This window comes from Caretta caretta, chromosome 7 (genome assembly GCF_965140235.1).
Source record: "Caretta caretta isolate rCarCar2 chromosome 7, rCarCar1.hap1, whole genome shotgun sequence".
NCBI lineage: Eukaryota > Metazoa > Chordata > Testudines > Cheloniidae > Caretta > Caretta caretta.
This window is the reverse complement of record NC_134212.1, coordinates 111,195,048-111,220,857: the sequence shown is the minus strand read 5'-3', so window position 1 is coordinate 111,220,857 and position 25,810 is coordinate 111,195,048. Positions and strand designations below refer to the sequence as shown.

At 41.9% G+C, this 25,810-nt stretch overlaps 1 protein-coding gene across 1 annotated transcript in view; it reads right to left on the bottom strand.

Moving 5' to 3' along the window:
* The window catches only part of PDZD8 (PDZ domain containing 8), a 145,303-nt gene extending 120,539 nt beyond the window's left edge, over nt 1–24,764 (bottom strand). Inside the window, exon 1 of the mRNA XM_048859531.2 lies at nt 23,641–24,764. Within this exon, the coding sequence (XP_048715488.1) occupies nt 23,641–24,524 (884 nt within the window). The 5' untranslated portion in view covers nt 24,525–24,764. The remainder of the gene's footprint in view (nt 1–23,640) is intronic.
* Between the last annotated feature and the right edge of the window lie 1,046 nt (nt 24,765–25,810).

Here is a 25,810-nt window from a genome sequence, read left to right as displayed (position 1 = left end):
GGGGTGGGGAATCTTTGCGGTGTCTGATTTTCATAAAGTACTGAGCACCCACCCTCTGAAAATCAGGATGTTTGTTACTAGTAGTCACTTTTGAAAAACTGAGCTGTAGTGCCTGGCAAAATATGCACCAATACTCAGTTGGCTTCTTTGCAGGTAACGAGCACAGATGCTTTACCTCTTTACCAGAAAGTCATAAATCTGGTAGAGAGTCCTGAAAACACTTAATACTTCTGTCAGTAATAAACAAGCTGAAAAATCTTGAAGTACACTTCTTGAACTAATTTCTTTATTTAACCAGAGAAGACAGGCCTAAGAATGGCCACATTGATGTTTGGAAGTAGTTTCCACTGCAAAGAACTCTCCTTCATGCCCATATTCATGTTTTCTTGAAGAAAGCTAAAAGATCTGGATTTTTTTAGAATCTCAGAGGGAGAACAACTTCCACAGGATGGATTATGCCCAAAGTAGCATTGATGAGATAACTATTGGAGACGCCTCTCCCTTTTTGCCTTTCCTATTCAAGAATTGTACTACATAGGCAAAACGCACAGGGGTTCCTTGTGTTGGAGCGGGTCTTCCATCTCTGTTGCTAGTCACCAAAGAGGTTCTTTGAAAAACAGGTTGATCATCTTTGAATACAAGTGACTCAGCCAACTGGAAGCTATTACTATTTTTTCCAGGCCTGCTCATCTTCTGGAGCATATCTTTCTATTCTCATCTTGATGAGCAGAGCAGCACGGCAGTGCTACTTGCTATAGGAACACTATACCTGCTAAAGAACTTGGGCCCCTTTTTATGCATTTGCATGCTGCAAGAGCAGTTTGACTTGCCTTATTACAAATCTGTTTGAATACATGGTGGAGTTGTTCTGAAACAGATCAAGGGAAACTGGAGCTCAGTCAGTTCTCTGACTGTTCTCATACAGCATTGATTACGGATATGTATACTATATTTTTTACTGCTTACTTTAGCGTAGAGGACATTTTATCTCCCTGAATATGCTCTTGCTCTCAGTGTGCTCCTCCTAGTTTATGCAAGGCTTTCCTGATAATGTTGTGCAGTTGACCACTGTACCCGGCTTGTAACCTGAGAGACTTCTGAAGGTGATTTAGAAAACTTTGGAAAACCACTTCCCCCATGCTGAGCACTAATCTATTATTCATTTTCCAATCTATTTTTCATTTTCCACTTACCTCTCCACAAGGAAGTTCTTACACAGATTCTCCACAGTTTGCCCACTATATCAAGGACATTCTCACAGAGGGCCCAAATCAAGAAAGCATTTAATCAAATATTTATCTCTAAGTATGTGCTTAAAGTTAAGCATGTACTTAAGTGCTTTCCTGAACAGGTTCCAGTTGGAGGTATTCTCACCAGCCTGTTGTAGCCTTGAAGCACAACTTCCATTGCAACAGGAGAAAAGTTGGAGGGACTTCACATGAACTGCGCTTCCATAATTACACAGAGGCACATTGCCTAACCTTTGATGCCTGTGCTCTGCTGATCACTGGTTTTGACTCTGAGATTGGTTGCATATTGACAAAACAGATCATAGCATTATCCTATTGGTACTATCAGTGGAAAATTGGTTAAAAGATAGGAAACAAAGATAAGAATAAATGGTCAGTTTCCAGAATGGAGAGAGGTAAATAGTGGTGTCCCCCCAGGGGTCTATTCTAGGCCCAGTCCTATTTAAATTATTGATAAATGATCTGGAAAAAGGGGTAAACAGTGAGATGGCAAAATCTGCAGATGATACAAAACTACTCAAGATAGTTAAGACCCAGGCAGACTGCAAAGAGCTACAAAAGGGTCTCTCAAAACTGGGTGACTGGGCAACAAAACGGCAGATGAAATTCAATGCTGATAAACGCAAAGTAATGCACACTGGAAAACAATCCCATCTATACATATAAAATGATGGGGTCTAAATTAGCTGTTACCACTCAAGAAGGAGATCTTGGAGTTGATGTGGATAGTTCTCTGAAAATATCCACTCAGTGTGCAGCGGCAGTCAAAAAAGCAAACAGAATGTTGGGTATCATTAAGAAAGGGATATATAATAAGACAGAAAATATATTGCCTATATATAAATCCATGGTACACCAACATCTTGAATACTGCGTGCAGACGTGGTTGCCCCATCTCAAAAAAGATGTATTAGACTTGTAAAAGGTTCAGAAAAGGGCAACAAAAATTATTAGGGGTATGGAACGGCTGCCATATGAGGAGAGATTAATAAGACTGGGACTTTTCAGCCTGGAAAAGAGACGACTAAGGAGGGATATGATAGTGGTCTATTAAATCATGACTAGTGTGGAGAAAGTAAATAAGGAAGTGTTATTTACTCCTTCTCATAACACAAGAACTAGAAATCACCAAATGAAATTAATAGGCACCAGGTTTAAAGCAAACAAAAGGAAGTATTTTTCTACACAATCCACAGTCAGCCTGTGGAACTCCTTGCCAGAGGATGTAGTGAAGGCGAAGACTATAACAGGGTTCAAAACAGAACTAGATAAATTCATGGGGGATAGGTCCATCAATGGCTATTTGCCAGGATGGGCAGGGATGGTGTCTCTAGCCGCCATTGGCCAGAAGCTGGGAATGGGCAACAGGAGATAGATAACTTGATGATTATCTGTTCTGTTCATTTCCTCTGGGGCACCTGACATTGGCCACTGTCAGAAGACAGGATACTGGGCTAGATGGACCTTTTTAAGGTATCACTAAAAAGCTTATAATCTACTGAGAGTGTGGTCATCCTATTTGTATGAATGTATCATTCCTATATCTGAAACTAGAAATATAACTCCGAGGTCCTATTGTAATTATGCAAAGTGTGGGCCATTAATGGTGGTTTGGAATCTTGATGGCTCCCATTAACCAGGACAATTGGTTGTAAATGGCTCTGTTTACTTGTAAGCCTTCCTGTGTGTGCACGCCAGCAAGTGGGTACTGAAGTCTTACAGTGGCATGTGATCATGTCACCTGAACTGGAATCCATCTTTAACCTGGTGCTTTTCCATTTAGAAGAAGGGGTGGGAACCCAGAGAGAGACACAAAGTATTCCCGCCTTGTGCCAAAGATATAGAAGGGGGTGGAACAGAACAAAGTGGGCTGCCAGTCATGAGAAATCCCCAGAGTTACCACCTGAGCTGGAGCTAACAAGAACTGTACCAAGGGAAAAGGATTGGGCCCAGACTAGGAAGAAGTCTAGTCTGTGAAAGAAGCTTATTGGAACATCTCTAAGGGCATGGCTACATTTGCGAGTTAGAGCGCATTAAAACAGCCCAGTGCGCTTTAACTCATGACACGTCCACACTGGCAATGACTCCGTGGCTAGAGCACTCCTGGTACTCCACCTCGGCGAGTGGAATAACGTATGATGCGCCGCCACAGCACCAGTGTAGATGCCCTGGTCTGTTAATGCACTCTGATCGGCCTCCAGAAGTGTCCCACAATGCCTGTTCTAGCCACTCTGGTCATCACTTTGAACTCTACTGCCCTGCCCTCAGGTGACCAACCATCAGACCCGCCCTTTAAATTATCTGGGAATTTTGAAAATCTCCTTCCTGTTTGCTCAGCCAGGTGTGGAGTGCTCTCAGTGAATTTTTCCAGGTGACCATGCCTCCATGTGCCAGGCGATCCCCAGTATGGAGCAATGGCGAGGTGCCAGACCTCATCAGTATTTGGGGGGAGGAAGCTGTCCAGTGCCAGCTGCACTCCAGCCGTAGGCAAACAGCCACTCTGGTGCTGCCCCTGCAACCTGCCGTTTTTACAAAAAGCTGGACACGATACTTGGGGGTGACCCCACCTCCACTCCGAGTACCACCATGGACACTTCAGAGCACAGTCCAACAAAGCAGAAGGAGGAGGAGGAGCAGAAAAGCAGGAGTGAGGGTGCTGAGGAGGAGGAAGATACCCTGGCATCCCTAGATGCATGCAGCCAGGAGCTGTTCTCAAGCCAGGAGGAAGGTAGCCAGTCGCAGTGGCCAGTGCTTGAGGAAGGACAAACACCAGAGGAGGTTCCCAGTAAGCAGCTTTATTTTGGGAAGCAAGTTATTCGGTGAGGGCTCTTGGGGCAAGGAGGGTTAGGGCTTAATGTAGGGCTAAGTTTTCGAATTGTACTATAAGAATTGATGTAAACTTTGATTTCATTCAGCCAGCCACCCATTTTGAATAACAGAAAGGAATGACTGTCTGAGACTCGGATCCTGTTTCCCATATGTATTACAATTAGGACCTGTTATAAAGTTTAGTTAGTAAGAGACAAGATTTTGTATTGTGTCTATGATAAATAGATTAGAGAAATGTTGAGGGCCTGAAGCCCCAAAGTTAATGGTTTTAGTTACAAAAGATTTAGCAAGACTTAACTTACAATGTATTCTGTATATCTCTGAAGACTTCTGTGAGAGACTGTTTGCGTAAATGAGGAATGCATGCATCAGGAAAAGATAAGGTGCGAAAGCCATCACAAATGTCCAGATGGTCAAGAAAAAGTGAGAGACTTGAAAACACCAGGAGACAATCAGAAAATATCCATTGTATCCGAGGCTAAACACGTTAGCAGCATTGATGACCTCGGAGGTGAGGCAGGCACCCCCGAAGGCAAAACAACAAATAAATGATAACAGCAGAAAACCCCAAGATTAACACCACTTAAGGACTAATGATTACAGGATGACATTGCAGAATGCATGGACTCAAATGGGAATTTACAACTATAAAGATGGGGTGTTTTGCCATGGAACTCTGGGTTCAGTCCTGCAAAGCCTCAGAGCATCGGATTATGACCAACAGAGCCTAGCTCCTCACTCGTGCTCAATCTAACTGACCCAGTGGGGTCAGAGGGTAATGGCTTGTAGAAAGTGGTATTGGAGAGCTGCCGAGCAGCCTCTTGTTCATATTCCGACCTATTCATGATGACAACAGCAGATTCTAGGTGGACTCCTCCTGAAGGTCGAAACAGCAGACTGGACTTCTACATAGAGTGCTTCTGCCAACGTGCACGGGCTGAAATTGTGGAAAAGCAGCATCACTTGCCTCATAACCTCAGCCGTGTGGAACACAGTGCCATCCACAGCCTCAGAAACAACTCTGACATCATAATCAAAAAGGCTGACAAAGGAGGTGCTGTTGTCATCATGAATAGGTCGGAATATGAACAAGAGGCTGCTCGGCAGCTATCTAACACCACTTTCTACAAGCCATTACCCTCTGATCCCACTGAAAGTTACCAAAAGAAACTACAGCATTTGCTCAAGAAACTCCCTGAAAAAGCACAAGATTAAATCCGCACAGACACACCCCTGGAACCCCCACCTGGGATATTCTATCTACTACCCAAGATCCATAAACCTGGAAATCCTGGGCGTCCCATCATCTCAAGCATTGGCACCCTAACAGCAGGATTGTCTGGCTATGTAGACTCCCACCTCAGGCCCTACGCTACCAGCACTCCCAGCTACCTTCGAGACACCACTGACTTCCTGAGGAAACTACAATCCATCGGTGATCTTCCTGATAACACCATCCTGGCCACTATGGATGTAGAAGCCCTCTACACCAACATTCCACACAAAGATGGACTACAAGCCGTCAAGAACACTATCCCTGATAATGTCACGGCTAACCTGGTGGCTGAACTTTGTGACTTTGTCCTTACCCATAACTATTTTACATTTGGGGACAATGTATACCTTCAGATCAGCGGCACTGCTATGGGTACCCGCATGGCCCCACAGTATGCCAAAATTTTTATGGCTGACTTAGAACAACGCTTCCTCAGCTCTCGTCCCCTAACGCCCCTACTCTACTTGCTCTATATTGATGACATCTTCATCATCTGGACCCATGGAAAAGAAGCCCTTGAGAAATTCCACCATGATTTCAACAATTTCCATCCCACCATCAACCTCCGCCTGGTCCAGTCCACACAAGAGATCCACTTCCTGGACACTACAGTGCTAATAAACGATGCTCACATAAACACCACCCTACACCGGAAACCTACTGACAGCTATTCCTACCTACATGCCTCCAGCTTTCACCCTGACTACACCACACGATCCATCGTCTAGAGCCAAGCTCTGCGATACAACCGCATTTGCTCCAACCCCTCAGACAGAGACAATCACCTACAAAATCTCTATCAAGCATTCTTACAACTACAATACCCACCTGCGGAAGTGAAGAAACAGATTGATAGAGCCAGAAGAGTTCCCAGAAGTCACCTACTACAGGAGAGGCCTAACAAAGAAAATAACAGAACGCCACTAGCCGTCACCTTCAGCCCACAACTAAAACCCCTCCAACGCATTATTAAGGATCTACAACCTATCCTGAAGGATGACCCAACACTCTCACAAATCTTGGGAGACAGGCCAGTCCTTGCCTACAGACAGCCCCCCAACCTGAAGCAAATACTCACCAGCAACCACATACCACACAACAGAACCACTAACCCAAGAACCTATCCTTGCAACAAAGCCCGTTGCCAACTGTGCCCACATATCTATTCAGGAGACACCATCACAGGGCCTAATAACATCAGCCACACTATCAGAGGCTCGTTCACCTGCACATCCAACAATGTGATATATGCCATCATGTGCCAGCAATGCCCCTCTGCCATGTACATTGGTCAAACTGGACTGTCTCTACGTAAAAGAATAAATGGACACAAATCAGATGTCAAGAATTATAACATTCATAAACCAGTTGGAGAACACTTCAATCTCTCTGGTCACACGATTACAGACATGAAAGTTGCTATATTACAACAAAAAAACTTCAAATCCAGACTCCAGCGAGAAACTGTTGAATTGGAATTCATTTGCAAATTGGATACAATTAACTTAGGCTTGAATAGAGACTGGGAGTGGCTAAGTCATTATGCAAGGTAACCTATTTCCCCTTGTTTTTTCCTACCACCCCCCAGACGTTCTTGTTAAACCCTGGATTTGTGCTGGAAATGGCCCACCTTGATTATCATACACATTGTAAGGAGAGTGATCACTTTAGATAAGCTATTACCAGCAGGAGAGTGGGGTGGGAGGAGGTATTTTTTCATGCTTTGTGTGTATATAAAAAGATCTTCTACACTTTCCACAGTATGCATCCGATGAAGTGAGCTGTAGCTCACAAAAGCTTATGCTCAAATAAATTGGTTAGTCTCTAAGGTGCCACAAGTACAGACTAACACGGCTGCTACTCTGAAACTTGCTTGTGATAGTAACCCTCTTGGCATTATAGGTCATTTGCTACACATGTGAGTTATGGCAAGATTAATTTTCACTAGTAAAGTCACCACCTATTTGATTTTTATTTTAATGCTTACATCACAACATGGAATTCCATACTCACCATCATCATCTTCAAGTCTCACTCAAAATGGAGTCATACATGGGAACAGACAGATTTTATACAGGAGTAGCAAGGTTTTACCACCATTCACAGTAAACAAGACCAGATGTACAAAATGCTTAAGTGTTTTAAATTACATTAGTGACACTGGTAAACAAAATGTGATCCTGTTTTAACACATCATATTACAAAACCAACATGAAGATGTTAGTACTTATATACAGGCAACCTTTACCATAAGAATATATTGTTCACAGAGTTACAGTGATGTTTAAAACTGACATAGGAAAACAAAAAATAAGTTCACCACTAAGGAAAGATTCAGAAACTCATACAGATGATGTATGTAAACTTGCAGATAAGTATTGTAAATCATAGTGAACTTTCTCCTTGATTTTCTATCAAGGATTTGGATATATTTTAGACCTTTTCTTTAAGCCAAAACAGGCAAGAGTGTACACATTGAGAACCAAAGATTCGCAAGACATTGCGGTTGAAATGTAAAATATCTCCCTTGGCCCCATACCACATAGTATTTTTAAATATAGAAGTTCAAAGACCAAAGTATTATAATGCTACCTCTTTTTCCCCCATTTCCCTCACAAATGTTACAATAGAAGATCTCTAGATATTTTATTTTTTAAGAAAGAATCTTACTGAATGATAGAATTTTAGCTGGCAACAAACCCCTGAAAATAGGAATTAAATGCTAATATAATTCAAGTTATATTCTTTAAAACATCATATTTGTAATCTAAGAAGTTAATGTACTCAGGGTGTCAATTCTATCATTAATTGCCCCATAATATATTCTTCACTAACACCTTGTAAGAATCAGAGAATATGAGACACGTATTTCACTGTTGTGATCCCAATGTATTTTTTTTTGTAAACAAAAGATACAGTTTTTATGTACGAGGAGGGAGAATTGTTCCTCAAGAACACCAGGCTGGTTTATAAAATAGTTAAAAATCTAACAATGGCACTTTGTGGGGGAAACTCTCTATATATTTTAATAAGACTATTCGCTACCATCTTTAGATCTTAAAATAAGACCTCCAGGTAGCAGCTGTCCAAACTACCACTACTATAGATAACTAAAATCTATCTGAACATAGTACAATTTTACTGTTGCTCAAGTGAGTGTCAAACTATCATCATATCTGAATAAACTATTCACTGAATTTAGAGTGAAGATACTGTATACACAGACCAAATACTTAGGTAGCATTTTTTCTACAACTCTGAGTGCTATTTAGAAGAAACATGTTTTATCACCATGCACAGTGGAGAATTCAATCAGAAGGTTATTTCCCATTCCATGTTTTACCTGTAATTCAACCTACGATTTAGATTTTCAAACACGATTCATTTTTTGATACTTTGCTATGTGGAAGTATAACATTGTATAAGGGGACATGCTGGATACATTGTATATGAGAGGGCATGCCAAAACATGTTACAAAATATCTGAGGGAGCACACGTAGGGACAGTTAGCTTTTGAATGGAGAAGCAATTAAGATAGAGCCAGCACGTCTAAGAAGCAGGCATCAGAATGGAAGGTGTGAAGGGCAATTAGTTAAGTTAACTGGAAGCTGTTAAAGGAGATTGTTAAGGGTGGCAGGTAATTGAAGATACGTGACTGGTCTCAGGGATCTCGAAGGGTGGTGACTAAAATCTTTTTCTTCTTTTGTCTGTAACTTCTCTGTAACTTGTTCTCCAAAAAACTGTATAAATTAAAAGACACAAGCCCCACTCGGGGGACTCACTTCTAAATGTATTAGCAGAGCAGCTTTGCTAATAAAACAGAGTGGTCTGATAAATTGTGAGTCTGAGTCAAACTTTGACAGCTACAACCTGTGTGGCATTTCAGAGATACAGTTTGTTACCATGATTTCAAGTTTTTAAAAAAAGGAGTTCACTTTTTCCATTGATCAGAATATAGCAAGCTATACAAACATGATCTATTTAAACATGATCTTCTCATCAATATTTGAATACTCCTGTTTATCTAACAGTATTGTTCCTCCCTGTTATGTGGGAGAGACTGGTTTGATTCTTTGTGCCAGCCTTTCATTCCTCAGGCTTACAGGAGCTAAGGAAGCAGAGATCATCTAGGCTCTAACACAGACAGGAAGGATCTTGCCCTTGCCCTTCCCCTCCCCCACACTCTACAGCACCCAAATATCAAGTTCTACTTTTTACCTTTGCCATCCCTTGCACTCTCTTTTCAGTTCTCTATCACTCTTATGTAATCCCAGAGTTTCACAAGTCTCTGTTAAACTGGTCTCATGTTCTATTATTTTTGTCACCATCTAAAATAATTAATTTAAGGTGTCCATTGACACTTCAGCAGTGCTGAAAAGCCACAACACTCCCCCCTTCTGCTCCCCCCAATGCACTGTTAGGCTAAAATGGAGTTCTATTCTGAAAACATAAAACTCACCTTACTGTTTGTAAACTAAAAATATCTGAGATGGATTCAGTGACACACTAACTATGGAATGCCACAATAAGTTTTTAAAAGCAACAAAAAGAGTAACAGCCCTGAAAAATAAACCTGAACTTAAGAGTGAAACTGGGAAGGTGTCACACACATCACCGATAATAGTTACTGCAGGCCAAACTTTGTGCTTGGTTAAATCTTTGCAACCCAAAAATACACAAAGCAATATGTTAGTGCTTAAAGTAGTTAGTCTATTTAGTTTTACAAAGAAAATTTTGAGATGACGACTTATAGTCTATAAGCACCTATATAGAAGGAAAATATCTGATAGTAGAAGAGTCTTTAAGCTGGCAGACAAAGGCATAACAAGATCCAATGGCTGAAGTTATTCTATAAATTTTCTATACCACACTCATCACGGTAGTATCTGAATGCCTTTCAGTAGTCTATTAACAACATAACTAACAGCTATCACACATTTGTTCCCTCATCCTCTCACTAGGGGAAGAAATGTGTGCAGTGGACTGTTCTGGAACATAGTTAAAAACTCAGCTATATATGTTTGTTGCACCTTGTTCTTGGAGTGGAAAATGGTGAGGTCTGCAATAGTCCATAGTGCCTGTGAGACTTTGTTCCACAGTCTTGGGCCAACCCCCAAATAAGTTGTCTCCTGCACCAGCAAGCTTTGCTCTTTATTGTAGGAAGTCCCATTGCACCAAGAGAGCAAAGCTGTCAATTGGGGTTTATCTTAGAGCTTAAAGGCAATCTTCTAGATACCCTAGTCACAGAGTACTAAGCACTTTGGAGATAAGGACCAAATGTAGAAGCTAAATAGTTTCAGACTAGAAATAAGGTTTTGTTTAAAAACAGTGAGGGTAATTAACCTTTGGACAAAATTTACCAAGGATTATTCATTGCTTTAAGACTTTAAATCATGAGCATGCCTTTCTAGAAGATTCTCTAGCTCCATCAGAAGTTTTGGGATTGATGCAAGAACCCTTTAGTGAAATTCTGTGGCCTTTTATGCAGGTCAGATGAGATGACTAGAATGGTCCCTGCCTTCTGGCCTTAAAAATATGTGAATTTATGTTTTTACTCAGAAAAATCATGACTGCTTATTACTCCAAAAATGAAAGTTAACCTAATTCTAAACCCAAATCCACTTAATTGCTCAGAAGCCATAATACAGCAGTAAAATAAACATCCACTGAATGCATCCGATGAAGTGAGCTATAGCTCACGAAAGCTTATGCTCAAATAAATTTGTTAGTCTCAAAGGTGCCACAAGTACTCCTTGTCTTTTTGCAAACATATACTTAGACACCTTCAGTGATGCATTTTTTAAAATGAAGCATATGTAAGGTGACTAGGTGCTTTCTCATCACTTACGTACTGCTGTTCTTTATTTTATCAAAGCTGTCCCATTCAAATACAAATCTCACTTGACTATCTTCAGGAAAACTTGTAAGTTGTTCAAAATATATATGTATATATACACACACAGAATAAAACTGCTCTGCTTCATAACTTCATTGGTCCAACCTATCACTTGTAATGTCGCTGAAAAAAGGCACAATTCAATGTTATACTATTAACATTTTGAAAATGGAACCACTAGTAGATTATTAGTCCCCACTGACACTTCTTTACTGAATTACCAAACCAGTCATTTGAGTATCTAATATTTTCCCCCAAATGCTTCTTTCACGCTCTCAAGTATACCCCCTATTTTATTTTGTTTGCCTTGCAGTACAATTAATAAATTCTCCTATTGTTCAATGGAGAGTGATGAAATGTTGAAACAGTTCAAAACTAAGCAAGTGTGAACATGAATTATATACAGAGACAAGTGTTGGTGACTTGAGGCAATCACTGCAGGAATGTTGAATAAGCAGTTTACCACAGTCACTCAATAACATGAAATGACTAGCTACTACAGTGAAACTGTCAACATGAGATTAAGTTCCATAGTGATTAGAGTGTAGCATTCTATGACACCACATTGCTGAAACTCACTTTCCTCACTCAAATTGCTTTCTAAAAGCTTAACTTTTTATTTTGTTACAAAGATTTACAAGATCTAAGACCAACTTATGCAAAGGAATAAGTCTTTCATGTGTGCATATTACTTTCTATTTGAGAATGTCTAAGTGCTATACATTTGCATAATACCCATATTATATAGCAGAGTATCACCCCTATTTTTAAGTATGAAAACTTAGGCAAAAATTAAGTGATTTACTCAGAGTCTCAATGGGAAGTTGGACTCCCAGTTTTGAACCTTAACAATAGGCCATACCTTCTCCCACTTTAACCAAAGCATTAGGTGTCGTACATTATCTTAATCTGAAAAATAAACTTGAGTTTTCAATGATAAGATTAGTAGTCAGCTGAAATAAACCCGAGAGGTTTTACTGAAAGCCTTGAAAATATGCAAGTTATGACAGACCAGTTAGAAAAACACTAAAGTTTGTTGGAAAATAACAAAGGCATTTGTCCTCACTGAGAACAAAGTCTGAAACAAGTCTTTTTTGAGATATCAGAACACATAAAAAAGCAAACATTCAAAACATTAAAGTTCCCCCCACACACACTTTGATATCAAACTGAAGATGTGTGCAACAGAACTTTATCAGATTTCCCCCAGGCTTTCACCCTATCAGCATCTACCTACCCAAAAAATACAACACTGGTCTTAAAGCAAGCATTTTTTTAAAATCCACAATTGTAAGAAAGGTAAGCCAGTGCTGTAGTTTTATTTTCATTTGCAATTGTGTCAAAAAATCTCACACACATCCTTTCAAACAGGAGGTAGGATTGAGGGTCAACATTTTGAGAAAGGAAGTGCCATTGCCCACAAAACCAATTAACTCTAATCCTTAAATGGATCAGTTTTTGAAGCAAACAAATATAATTACCACTATAAATCTATTCTCTCTTTCTCTCTCACACACACAATTTTTCAACCTCCATTGATTTTATGATTTTTTTTTTTTTGTATTCCCACCATCCTTTGCATTCACCGAGATTTTCTTGGTCCCCATGTAATTCTCCTACACAGGATTGTGTCACACAGAACTACATATATTGCAGGCAAGGCACAAAAATGCAGTATTTGGTTATCATGCACATGTCAAAGAGCTTATGCCCTCACTGATCCAAAAAGCACACCAGTAACCTACTACTACATTCTAATTTAAAACAAAAACAAAAACCTTAAAACTTTTAGAGGACAAGAGATTCTGAGATTTACCTTCTGACTGCAAGAACCCATAATTAGACAATAGGAGAAAAAAAATAGGAAAAAAGATTTTAAAAAACCCTTCTCTCTGCTATTCTGAACCAATGGCCAAAATCATCAATACCAACAGAATTAAGGCTTTCATTTTATCACACACTGAATTTGGTGGCCTTCCGGGCACACTGCAAAAGACATATTCTTCAACAGGATTTTTGGAGTAGGCAGAGGGAATGATGAAAGGGTGGAAAGCAGCTTTTTAGTTGGTGGCAGACTAGCCAAGTTCCTTTCTGAAAGTTATTTGATGCTGCTGGGGTTTTGTTTTGCTGTAATATTAATTACCTGTCAGGGTGCCTAGAGCTTTGTATAAGCTATTCCAATAAAAAAATAAACATGCTTAAATAAAAAGTTATTTGCTCTTGTGGCTATGAAGATCTTCCAAATGTGATAAACTGCAGTGTCTATAGAAAGCTCTGTTTATCACGGGTTTGCCAAGCAATATAGTGAAGTCTCTGGTCAGTTTCACTGGTGCTATTAAGAACCAGGTGAGCAGCACTGAAACTGTCATGAATGATGCCAATGTCATAATGATACCTCTACCAACAGAGGCAGGCCTTGGAATTTTTCCATGGGGAGAAGGACCCAGAAAATGGAAAAAGAGGGAGAATAGAGTAGCAGAAACTTTTTCACCTGGGTTAGGTGAGCAAAGGATAGGAGATAATAGATGCGTCTTTTCCCTTCTGGCAGCTACAGCAAACAGAATTTCAAATCTGAAGCAGGCACGTGTTTTTCAAGAAAGGGGAGATATAAAAATATCAGTAGGCTCCAGAAACAGCATCTTAGTAAAAGTCTCATCATCTTCTCTCTTTCCAGCTAAGGAGAGCTGGGAGGTGGGATTCTCAACAAAGTACTGCTCCTGGACATCACTGGTGCCTCTAATATTATTTTTAAAAGGTAATTCTGACTAAGAAGTTTTGACTTCCAGTTAGATGTTCACTACATTTTTCAAGACCTCGGTTACCTGATTAGGTTTGTCACATCAATAGCAAAGAACCATTTTATGCCAAAGTCTTGCTTACATTACATTTTTGGCTTATACTTCTTGGAAAATATGGAGTCAATTTAAAAGCTATATAACAAGTTCTGTAATGATGAATTAAAATAGGTTAAACTAAAGTTTTTGGGTCATACTGTCAAGTGTCAAATCACCTGCTTTATTTTGGAATCAGTTATTGTTTAGCTGAACTCATTAACTAACTAAATGTAAGTCATAAGTGATCAATTGTGGTATTTAACTTCCGATAACAAATCATTACTAGAAAGTAGTCTTTGTAAGACCCTGCTTCTCTGATCTGTTTAGCTTCTGCATTTGGTTCTGCCGCAAAGTTCTGGTGCATTCTTAAGAAACTAACCGTGAATCAAGTTCCTGATAAATTCTTCTTTAGCTAGTACCACACATGGGATGTTTGGACAAAATTCTATGTTACTTTAAATAACCCAAAATACATGTTAAAAGGTCTACCGTGGTTGTTAACTTCAGTTTTAGCATTAAAAATAGTCGATGAAAAATTGACTGTAAAGGAATGTGCTAAATGGCTTAGATTTAAAAGTAAAGGTATAATTTTACAGTTAATGTGTCTAATTGCCTGGTGGTTGCAACCTGAGAATAGATAGGAGACAAACTGGTTTCTTTACCTGGGTACCACTGGCTGGCTCTGACACTTTGAACCATTCTTTCAATGTCTGTTTCTTTATATGTTAAATGAATTGAGGATGCTACCAGTTACTGACATTTGTAAATAACTTGGAGATTCTGATTAGTGAGATGTATTGTGCGTTGCAAGTAAAAAAGTCTCAATTTTCAGCGGTGTATGGAAAAACTACCAAGGCATGTTAAAGAGTTATTTAGAATTTGAGTCAGATTCTTCTTCCTTACACTCAGTTCTACATTGCTTTTACTCCTGATTTACACAAGTGTGAATACAAAATTGTGCCCTCTGAATCTTTTAGGCCTTTCTACATGGGATGCTGTTTAAAACCTAGTTTAGGATAAATCAGTGCAGATTTAGCTAACGTGGTGCAAACCCAGGTGGATATTCTTATTTTAGTTTAAGTTAAACCTGATCCAAAATTCAGCTTAAAAATTTCCCATCTTTAAACTGAAATAAGTGTGTCCATACAGATTAGCACCAGTTTAACTAAATCAATTTAAATTCACACCTTAGTTTAAACTGACCATCTTTCTCACACAGACACAGCCTTAGTATTCTGGTAAGTTCCATTATGAGACACATCTGTAGAGAATGTAGACATGCTTCACTAGATAGAAGATGCAGAAAGTTTCCTTCATGTGCAAGAAAGACACCCATTTTAAAAAGTCTTTTAGTTACCTTCTCCTCCTGATTCTACCACCACTTACTTCCACAGCCACAGTACTACAAATCTGATATCTGTTGTATTTCCAAATTCAAGGTCTTGCAAATTCATCCATTCTGATACTTAATCTGCTTATTCTAGCTAAAACAGTATGGGAGTTCTATATATTTTAAGGACATGAGGTTTTTCAGTATTAAAATGTGAAGTGTTAAATAAAAGAAAGCAATAGCTTTTTTATTATTATTTTTACCTTACCCTAGAAACTGTATCTGATTTTGTTTTATATGTAACTATTTGTTTCCAATATTCTATCACTTAAATCTTTGATAATAAACTTATTATTTTCACTATAAATACATCTCAGTGATGTGGTATTGAGTGAAATGCTGACCCTGAGTTGACTCATTCAAGCTGATGTGTATACTGTTCTTTTGGGAACAGCAAATCTGGTATTTCTGTGAGTGTTCCGTGGTTAAGGGGCCGAATACTATAAGGCAATGTTTCAAAGGGACTCGGGTGCACCTACTGTTAACTTACAAGATAAAGTAAGGGTTGGCAAAGCCCAAAAAAGTGCTTGGGTGGTTAACAGGCTGACGGTGTCAGGATGACGACACCAAGTTAAGTACAAGAAAGTCTCCCTCATGCTGGAAGTATGGGAGGTAACAAGATGACTTTCATCCCTGGATTCCCCAAGATTCCCCATTACCATCACATCAGTAGACAATTAAGGAAAGAAAAACTTAGATAATACTGTGGCCTCGTTCAGAGAATTTTAGCCAACTGGCTCTTAATCAGATGGAAGCTCTGTCCTTGAATGACAACTGTTACATCAAAATAACTGTTTTGTTAAATCCAAATACTCTTGCTCAAGAGCCAAGGAAAAAAAGAGACAGGTATTTTTGAAAGTGTCAATGGTATATATAAATAAGACTTTGTAAGTATTTCAGCATAAGCTCTAACTGCATGTCAAAATGTTTATCCCCTTAGCTTATGGATTGCAAAATTGGAATAAATCAGATCATGAATATCTGATTCAGTGTGACATAATCTATACAGGAACATTTCAGGAATGTCACTCTGAAGCCTCTTATGTCTGCAGAGTCACTGTGCAGGATGGAAACATCTTCAAACAGGGTTGAGGGCTCTTTTTGTTCAGAATATCACCAGGTTCCATCATTATTGGGTTTTGTGGTCTGTTACCATGAAATTTTTTAAGTTTCCAGCCATTCTGACTTACAAGTTACACCTATGCAGTGTACAGCTACAGTAGAACATGTATCTGTGCTATGCCAAAAGTCCTTGACTATTGTGATATCAGAGGTAACTCAATCACTCTCCCTTCTCTACAACTAATTTGCATGCAACAATTTCATTGATTGTACGCAGGAGACAGATGGATTGATTGGCCCAACTGCCACCTGCACAAATCAGCACAACCAGCACACACATACAAAAATACATACACACCTCAGCACAGCACGTGCCCCACATCTGCCACCTGTGCAAACCTTCCAGGATAGTCTCTCTGTCTGTGTCACTCTGAAGACCAGAATTTCTGTTGAGCCAGTGTGCAGCGATGGAAACAGCTACAACCATAGTGAAGAGCCTTTTGTTTAGAATATCACCAGGTACAATCATCTCCAGTCCCTGTGATTACCAGATAGAATGCTGGAATCCGAAGATTCTCCAGCAGTTGGAACATGACAGTTTACCAAAGAAAATGGGAGTAACATTCACATGGCGTAACAAAGAGGTGGTTGTTCCTCCAGCTGGAAGGCAGGTCTGTGGACAAGCTTTGGGGGATATGTACAAACAGCAACATTTCTCACTACAACACAGCACATAGAAACAAGAGCCCCTCAATTTTGGCTTTTTTAAACACACAAGACTTTACAAGTTACACACATGACAGTCCAGGCTTTCAGTTACCTTTAAAATAAGTCTGTCAACCTCAACCTTACACAATTCAACATTAGTATTTCTTATGTGCCAAATGATGCTCTTGGTGAATAAGCACCACAGTGATAAGCCTTAATAAAACTGCAATTGTCTGCTGGACAGTTCCACTTTTTTTCTGGATGACAATCTAGAGTCACATCCAATAAAGAATAATCAGCCTAAGAAATTCAACATTACCAATCTGTTCATAACTTTACAGTTTATTTTAAAGTGACCTATCTGTTAAAAATCAGAAGAGAATCAAAGACAGGCACAACCTTTCTTAGATTACAAGTCACCTCTCCTCTTATGTAAAGAGTCTTATCAATCACGGTTCATTACAACTTTATTCCTATTTGGAAAAAACAGAAGTAGGTTGTGCAGTTATCTGTCTGCAAAACACTTAGTATACTATATACATTAATAGTTCTATAAAAATGTAATCACAAAAGACTAAGCAAAAATAAATGGAAATGTTTAGTTTACCCAAGCTTTACCAGGAGTGTCAGAATAGACACCCAGACTACCACAGGGGTTCTCAATTTTTGTCGTGGGGGGCAATACCTTAAAAAAAGAGATTGTTTGAAGGAGCACATCATCAATCCATTAACAACTGTCTAGACGACCTCTCTTGCCATTGGACATCAGATAATATCTCTGTAGAATCTATAGCAGTTGCTTACTTACAAATAGTATTTTTTTTAAAAAAAGTGTACTTTTAGCTTCTTTAAATGTTATTTAACAGCTGGAAAAAAGATAGGACAGCTTTGAGGCCTGTAATTTGGAAATTACTGAGCCAAAATGATGTCCCCTTTTTAAATGGTTCAAAAGAGAACTCCTTGTATGCAGAAAGAAAAGGAGTACTTGTGGCACCTTAGAGACTCCTTTTCTTTTTGCGAATACAGACTAACACGGCTGTTACTCTGGATCCTTGTATGCCAACATCTTCTCTTTCTAAGGCCTGGTTTAAACCTAAAACTTAAGCCGACCCACCTACATCTCTCAGGGGTCTGAAAAATTCACACCCGAGACACACAGGGAATGTCTACACAGGAATTCGACACCAACAGCTGGCTGATGGCAGTTGACTAATGGTCAGAATAAGGTGCTGTTTAACTGTAGTGTAGATGTTCGGGTTTGGGCTATTACCCCACCTTGCAGGGTCCTAGAGCCCAGGCTCCAGCCCAAACTTGAATGTCTACACCACAATTAAATAGCCCGTTAGCCCAAGTCAGCTGGCACAGGCCAGCCACAGGTTTTTAATTGCAGCATAGACATACCCATAGTTAAGCCAACCTAAGCCCAGGTACAGACACAGCTGGGTTGACAGAAGTAGTCTTCAGTTGACATAGCCGCTACCTCCTGAGGGGGGTGGATTTATTACAGCAAGAGAAAAACTCATCCAGCCTGTAGCAAGTGTCTATTACAGTGGTGTAGCTGCAGCACTGTAGCCGTGCTGCTATAGGGCTTGTCGTGTAGACATGGCCTAAGACTATTACAGCTATTCAATTATTTATTTGCAAAACTCCTAGAGCGAGCATGGGGCGGGGAAAGCCACAGAAAGGGCTTGAACTGAAAACACACAGCTTGTTAAATATTTAACCAATAATATTTCAAAATGACAGAAAAGAGAGGCAGGGACAAATACATTCCACGCAGATGAGAAATTATTGAATGTTTACGTCAGGAAACAGGTTGTTTGAAGGGTGTAAAATTTATCTGGCTTCCTCCCAAACACTGAAAGATTGTATAAAAGAATAAATTACATGGCTCTAAAAGAATATCTGAATCACAGGTTCAGTGTTTTGCCTTCTTTTAAAGAAATTTAAAACATGCAATGCCTAGTAAGAAAGATTACCTTTCCAAAACTATTCTCCTTGAGGCAGTGGGGTTTAGAGTTGAGAACAGTATTAGAACTCTGGGGCTCCTGTCCCAATAACCACTGACATTGTGCTACCTTGGGCAATCACCTGTGCTTCAGGTTTACCCCTCTCTATATGGGGGTCAACACTATACACACAAGTTTCAGAGTAGCAGCCATGTTAGTCTGTATCCGCAAAAAGAAAAGGAGTACTTGTGGCATATTAGAAACTAACAAATTTATTTGAGCATAAGCTTTCGTGAGCTACAGCTCACTTCATCGGATGTATGCAGTGGAAAATACAGTGGGGAGATTTTATATACACAGAGAACATAGCCATCAGAAACAGTATCCCCGATAATATCACAGCAAACCTGGTGGCTGAACTTTATCCTCACCCATACCTATTTCACATTTGGGGACAATGTATAACTTCAAATCAGCTGCACTGCTATGGGTATCCGCATGGCCCCACAGTATGCCAACATTTTTATGGCTGACTTAGAACAATGCTTCCTCAGCTCTGGTCCCCTAATGCCCCTACTCTACTTGTGCTATATTGATGACATCTTCATCATCTGGACCCATGGAAAAGAAGCCCTTGAGGAATTCCACCATGATTTCAACAATTTCCATCACACCATCAACCTCAGCCTGGACCAGTCCACACAAGAGATCCACTTCCTGGACACTACGGTACTAATAAGCGATGGTCACATAAACACCACCTTACATCGGAAACCTACTGACCGCTATTCCTACCTACATGCCTCCAGCTTTCACCCTGACCACACCACACGATCCATCGTCTACAGCCAAGCTCTGCGATACAACCGCATTTGCTCCAACCCCTCAGACAGAGACAAACACCTACAAGATCTCTATCAAGCATTCTTACAACTACAAGACACACCTGCAGAAGTGAAGAAAGACTGACGAGCCAGAAGAGTACCCAGAAGTCACCTACTACAGGACAGGCCCAACAAAGAAAATAACAGAACGCCACTAGCCATCACTTTCAGCCCCCAACTAAAACCTCTCCAACGCATCATCAAGGAACTTCATATTATCCTGAAGAATGACCCATCGCTCTCACAGATTTTGGGAAACAGGCCAGTCCTGGCTTACAGACAGCCCCCCAACCTGAAGCAAATACTCACCAGCAACCACACACCACAATAACCCAGGAACCTATCCTTGCAACAAAGCCTGTTGCCAACTGTGTCCACATATCTATTCAGGGGACACCATCATAGGGCCTAATCACATCAGCCACCCTATCAGAGCTTATTCACCTGCACTTCTACCAATGTGATATATACCATCATGTGCCAGAAATGCCCTCTCTGCCACGTACATTGGCCAAATCAGACAGTCTCTACGTAAAAGAATAAAAGGACACAAATCAGATGTCAAGAATTATAACACTCAAAAACCAGTCGGAGAACACTTCACTCTCTCTGGTCACTCCATTACAGACCTAAAAGTGACAATTCTTCAACAAAAAAACCTTCAAAAACAGACTCCAATGAGAGACTGCTGAATTCGAATTAATTTGCAAACTGGCTTGAATAAAGACTGGGAGCGGATGTGTCATTACACAAAGTAAAACTATTTCCCCATGTTTATTTCCCCCCCACACACACATTGTTCCTCACACGTTCGTTTCAAGTGCTAGAAATGGCCCACCTTGATTATCACTGCAAAAGGGTTTTTTTCCCCTCTACTGCTGGTAATAGCTCACCTTACCTGATCACTCTTGTTGCAGTGTGTATGGTAACACCCATTCTTTCATGTTCTCTGTGCATATAAAATCTCCCCACTGTATTTTCCACTGCATGCATCCAATGAAGTGAGCTGTAGCTCATGAAAGCTTATGCTCAAATAAATTTGTTAGTCTCTAAGGTGCCACAAGTACTGCTTGACTATACACACAGAATGTGCTCTAAGTTTTAAGTTTCAATGTCCATAAAGCACATTCAGATCTCTTGAGGAAACAGTCTTATATACAGGAGTGGATATTTTGTTACCCAATACCTACTAGCCTGTGTACTAAGTCTATAAGCCAGGGTAAAAAATAGCTATGCTACTATGACACTTTCAAAGCCAAACTCCCTACTATTTAAGGGAATAACTATTTAGTTTTTAATATTTTATTGGATTGTATTTTTTTAAAATTAGCTTACAAAATTACTTAGACTTTCTTTCCCTAGAATTCACTCTTCTTTCCTATAACATACCATGCTATACCTTTCCTTTCAGTATCAGTTACCTTCTCTGCCCCACTCCTTCTCCACACTCCTATCTCTTTCTTACTAAATGTTGTGCTCTACCTCTGCCCAGTATTTTCTGTCACTCAGAATTCTCTTTTTAAAATCCATCTCTCCTCCACCACAACATACTTCCCTTTCTTAACTTATCACTCTCTCTCTCTCTCTCACCCACACTCACAATCCTAACCCAGTAGCTCTCATGCACAGGATTTGAAAAATTTACAAGACATCAAATATCTTGGACTGAATGAAGAGAGAGGACTCCACTATCCAGGGGCACCTTCCAAGTGAGATGCAAGACCCCTTCCACAACTGCTTGAAGAGGGGAGTGATCCATCACTGACCTACACACAGACACGCTGCAACTGGAAGGAAGAAGGGAAAAGAATGTTCCCTCCCTCCCTCTCCGCTTTGCTGCAAGTGGTTGTTGAAGTCAGTGAGGGTCTTGCTGTCCTAACCCTCAGAGACTAAGGTCAGAAGGGACCATCATGATCATCTAGTCTGACCTGCACATTGCAGGCCACAGAACCTCACCCACCCACTGCTGAAATAGACCCCTAACCTCTGAGTTACTGGAATCCTCAAATCATGGTTTAAAGTCTCTGGTTTAGGTCCTTTTCCACAACCAGTAGCTCAAGTCTCTTTCCCAAACTGCAACCGTATGAAACTGACCTGATTCTTGTGAGTTTCACAGTTGTCCACAATGTTCTGAATAGCAACCCTTAAAGCTGACAAGTGTTCCCTCAGTTTTCATTTTGCTGCACTGTGGGAATGCTATGAGTAACATCTGAAGTACTTGAAGTGTCTGTGTGAAGACTCAGGAAGACCCAACCACACTGGTTTAGACTTGAGTCAGACTTTGTAAGTTATATTCACAACCATAAAGCCTCTAAATTATTAAGAGAATTAAGATTCTGAAATGGCATTTCCCTGAGAAGCTTCTTACCTGCCCTGCTTTTGTGGATTTTCCAAGCCCTAGATCATTTTCTACACATGCAGATATATATAGTCACACAAGCTTAGCATAATTTGTAACAAAGAATAGACAGGAAAGACTTTTAAAGCCATCTCCTCAACATAAAAATTAGATATACTTTAGAATTCAGATAGACCTCTTCAATGATTCCTTTGTGTGGCTTCCCCTGAGAGGAACTTTACCGAGTCTTAGTGCTGAGGAATCAAGTAAACAGAGTCACATTAATATATCTAGCAAGTGATCATGCAAACTATAGAGAACATACAGGTGGATGACGGGACAAATGTGTTCCCTGAGACTGGTAAATTACTGAATACTTATAGTCACAGACCAGGCAGCAATTAGGCAGCGAGGAATTCACTTGGATTCTTCCACTATAGATAAATCACCGGACATCCCATTATATGCAAAACTGCAGTGTGTATAAATCAGACAGAAGTGCTCTTCACACTCCTTTACTACAATAAAGACAAAGTTGGCACTAGAAAATTCCATGATTGCAGCATGAGTAGCGAGCAGCTGTCGCCAGCTAGCTTTTAGGTCTGACCAAGGGCAGATGGAGAGGCTGGAGGAGCAGCGGGAAGCAGTAATGAACTGTGGAAAAAAAGATAATTTTTGTACTTTTACAGTGCCTTTCGGAGCATATCAAAACACTTTACAGTGAGTGAATTAATTCCTGTCTCACGTTAGAATTACTGTCCCTGGTTTTTCAAATAGGAAAAGTGAGGCCAAGTGACTTGCCCATGGTTGCACAGTCAGTCAGTAGCAGATCCTGGAACAGATCCCACATATCCCAACTCTGCATCCTGTGCTTTAGGGACAAGGCCATCCTTCTACCTTCCAAAGAGATAGCATGGAGCAAGTGGATAAGGCACTGGCCTGATAGTTGGGATACCTGGGTTCTATCACCTGTTCTATCATTAATTTACTATCTGATCTGTGTGCTTCATGTTCTTCACCTGTAAAACAATGGAAGTGATACTAATTCACCTTTACAAAGTGCTTTGAGATCACAAGAAGAAAGATACCATAAGTGCCATTATTATATGCCTGAAAAAGTGCCAATAAAAACCTTTCCTTTTCTACCTGAGAGTATATGACAGGCATTTGAATGCATCCTGTCCCAAGGTAACCCCAGGGAAGAGGGGAATATGGCACCTTACCTGATTTTATAACTGGGTAAGGTGTGCTTACGCTTGATGACCTTCTTGAACTGGTTGACGATGATAGAAGTGAGCTGGGGCATGGGCCTCCCCTCAAACTGGGACTTCACTTCAAAGCCTATCACAGGATCATCCATGAAAGCAAAGGACCAGTGTGTGAAGGGCAAGCGGGTGAAGACCAGCCTCAGCTTCCCCATCACCCGAGAGATCTTGACGAAGAGGTACGCCGACTTGCCAAAGACCAGGTCGGCATCGATGGCTAGGTGGAAGCCACCATTATACTCCAGGTCCACCTCGAAGCCCAGTTCCTCGGGGCAGCCCTCGTCACTGCAGATCACTGGCCGGATGAGCTTGATGGATTTGAAGAGGGGCACCACATCGCCCAGCGACACATCCCTGAGGCTCAGCCCCTCCAGCACCTTGCCCGTCATCTTGGTCTGCAGCAGCTCCTCGAACTCCACCTTGATCTTCTTGGTGACCCAGTGCCTGACCAGGGAGGTGTCCCTGAGCTCCCTGAAGAGGAAGAGGCAGATGGCATTGAGGAAGTAGCAGGTCTCCTCTCGGGAGGAGGGGGGCGCAGGGGGCTCTTGCTGCTGCTGCTTGGCGCCGGGCTCAGCCTGGGGCTTGGCGGCGCCCGGGGAGGGGGTAGCAGCGGCGGCGGCAGGGGCAGGCTCCTGGGGCGGATGGTTGCCCGCCGGCTCTGAGCCGTGGAAATAGTCCCTGAGGCTGTGGTCGGGCAGGACCCTGGGGAAGAAGAGGCCGCCGGAGGCTCTCGCCACCCCGGGGGGCTCCGGCTTCCTCCTGTAGAGCAGCAGCAGCTGGAGCAGCAGCGTGATGAAGGAACCGGCCAGAGCCGAGATCAGGATCACATAGACCAGCAGCATCTCCGCCTCGACGCCCGCCAGGCGCGCACCTGGGCACGGGCTCCCCCCTCACACCAGCGCCCTCGCCTCCATCTTGTGGGCATGGAGCTGGGGCAGGTGCCGAGGGGCTGGGAGGGGGCGCAGCCTCCGCCTCAGTCCGCCCGAGATACCCGCGCGGTTCCTCCGCGGTCCGCTCCGCCTCACACAGCAGCAGCCAGCTGCCGCCTCATCCGGGTCTCACCTCCCGCCCCCCGCCGGGCGGAGAAAGCGACGGCCGCTCCCCACCCCGTCCACCCGGATTGGAGGAGAGAGGAGGTCCTTACCCCTCACGTCACAGGGCACGGCGCCCTGCGAGGTGATGTCACAACACCGCCGGCAGGAGGGGTGGGGGAAGGAGCGGTGCGTTTGCGCGCGGCGCCCGAGAGTTGGGCAACTTGCGCCGGGGGGGCCTGGCCGCCTGCTGCTGCTGCGGACTGTGCAACCCGGAGGGCGCTGCAAGGGGGGAGGGGGCAACGCGGAGGCTGGAGCTGCACGGACGGCGGGGGCGGGGGTTGTTTGCAGAAGCTGCCCGCGGCTGCTGGGGGTCCCCAGCATCTTTTCTCAAATATTCACCCCGAGGGGAGACTCGGATCCCCCTCCTACCCCGGGGCTGTTTCTGCAGCCACCTGCTGAAGAGGATGAATGTCAGGCGGAACGGAGGAGGTTCCGACAGAGCAGGGTTTGCTCTAGGATAGCGCCAGGCCCCCTTCCAGCCGCCGCCCCCCCACCCCTCTTTGCAGGTCACTGACACGCCACGGAATTAGCGCTGCAGCTGCCCACCTCTGCCCTTCACTCCCAGGACCCCCTCCCCGCTCAGGACTATGCACCTCTAGCAACCCCTGCAGTTCACTCTCTGCCATGTTTATTGCACCCGTGCAGTTACTTTCTGCACACTTTGCATTATAGAAGGGCCAAAATGCTATTTTCTCAGTGTTCCTTTACCCCCCTCTAGCCTTTGCATCCACCCTTGAGCAGCAGATCTGAGCGCCAGCTGGGCATTGCCTTTGCAGACACTGCCCGTAGGCTGGGCTGGTGTAGACTGGACTGGGCAGCTCTTGAAAATGGCTAGAGAATGATGGTGTTGTGGGGACCTACTTCTTGGTCTCCGACCGCCCAGAGTTTTTAAAATGCTCTCACTAATAAATGAATTGCAGTATCCTAGCTTTTGAGAAACTATCTCTGAAAACCCTGTTTCTAGTCCGTTTCTCACCTAGCAATGGAAAGAAGAAAAAAGTTCCCACCAGGACAAGCTACTTCTCTGATAGTTA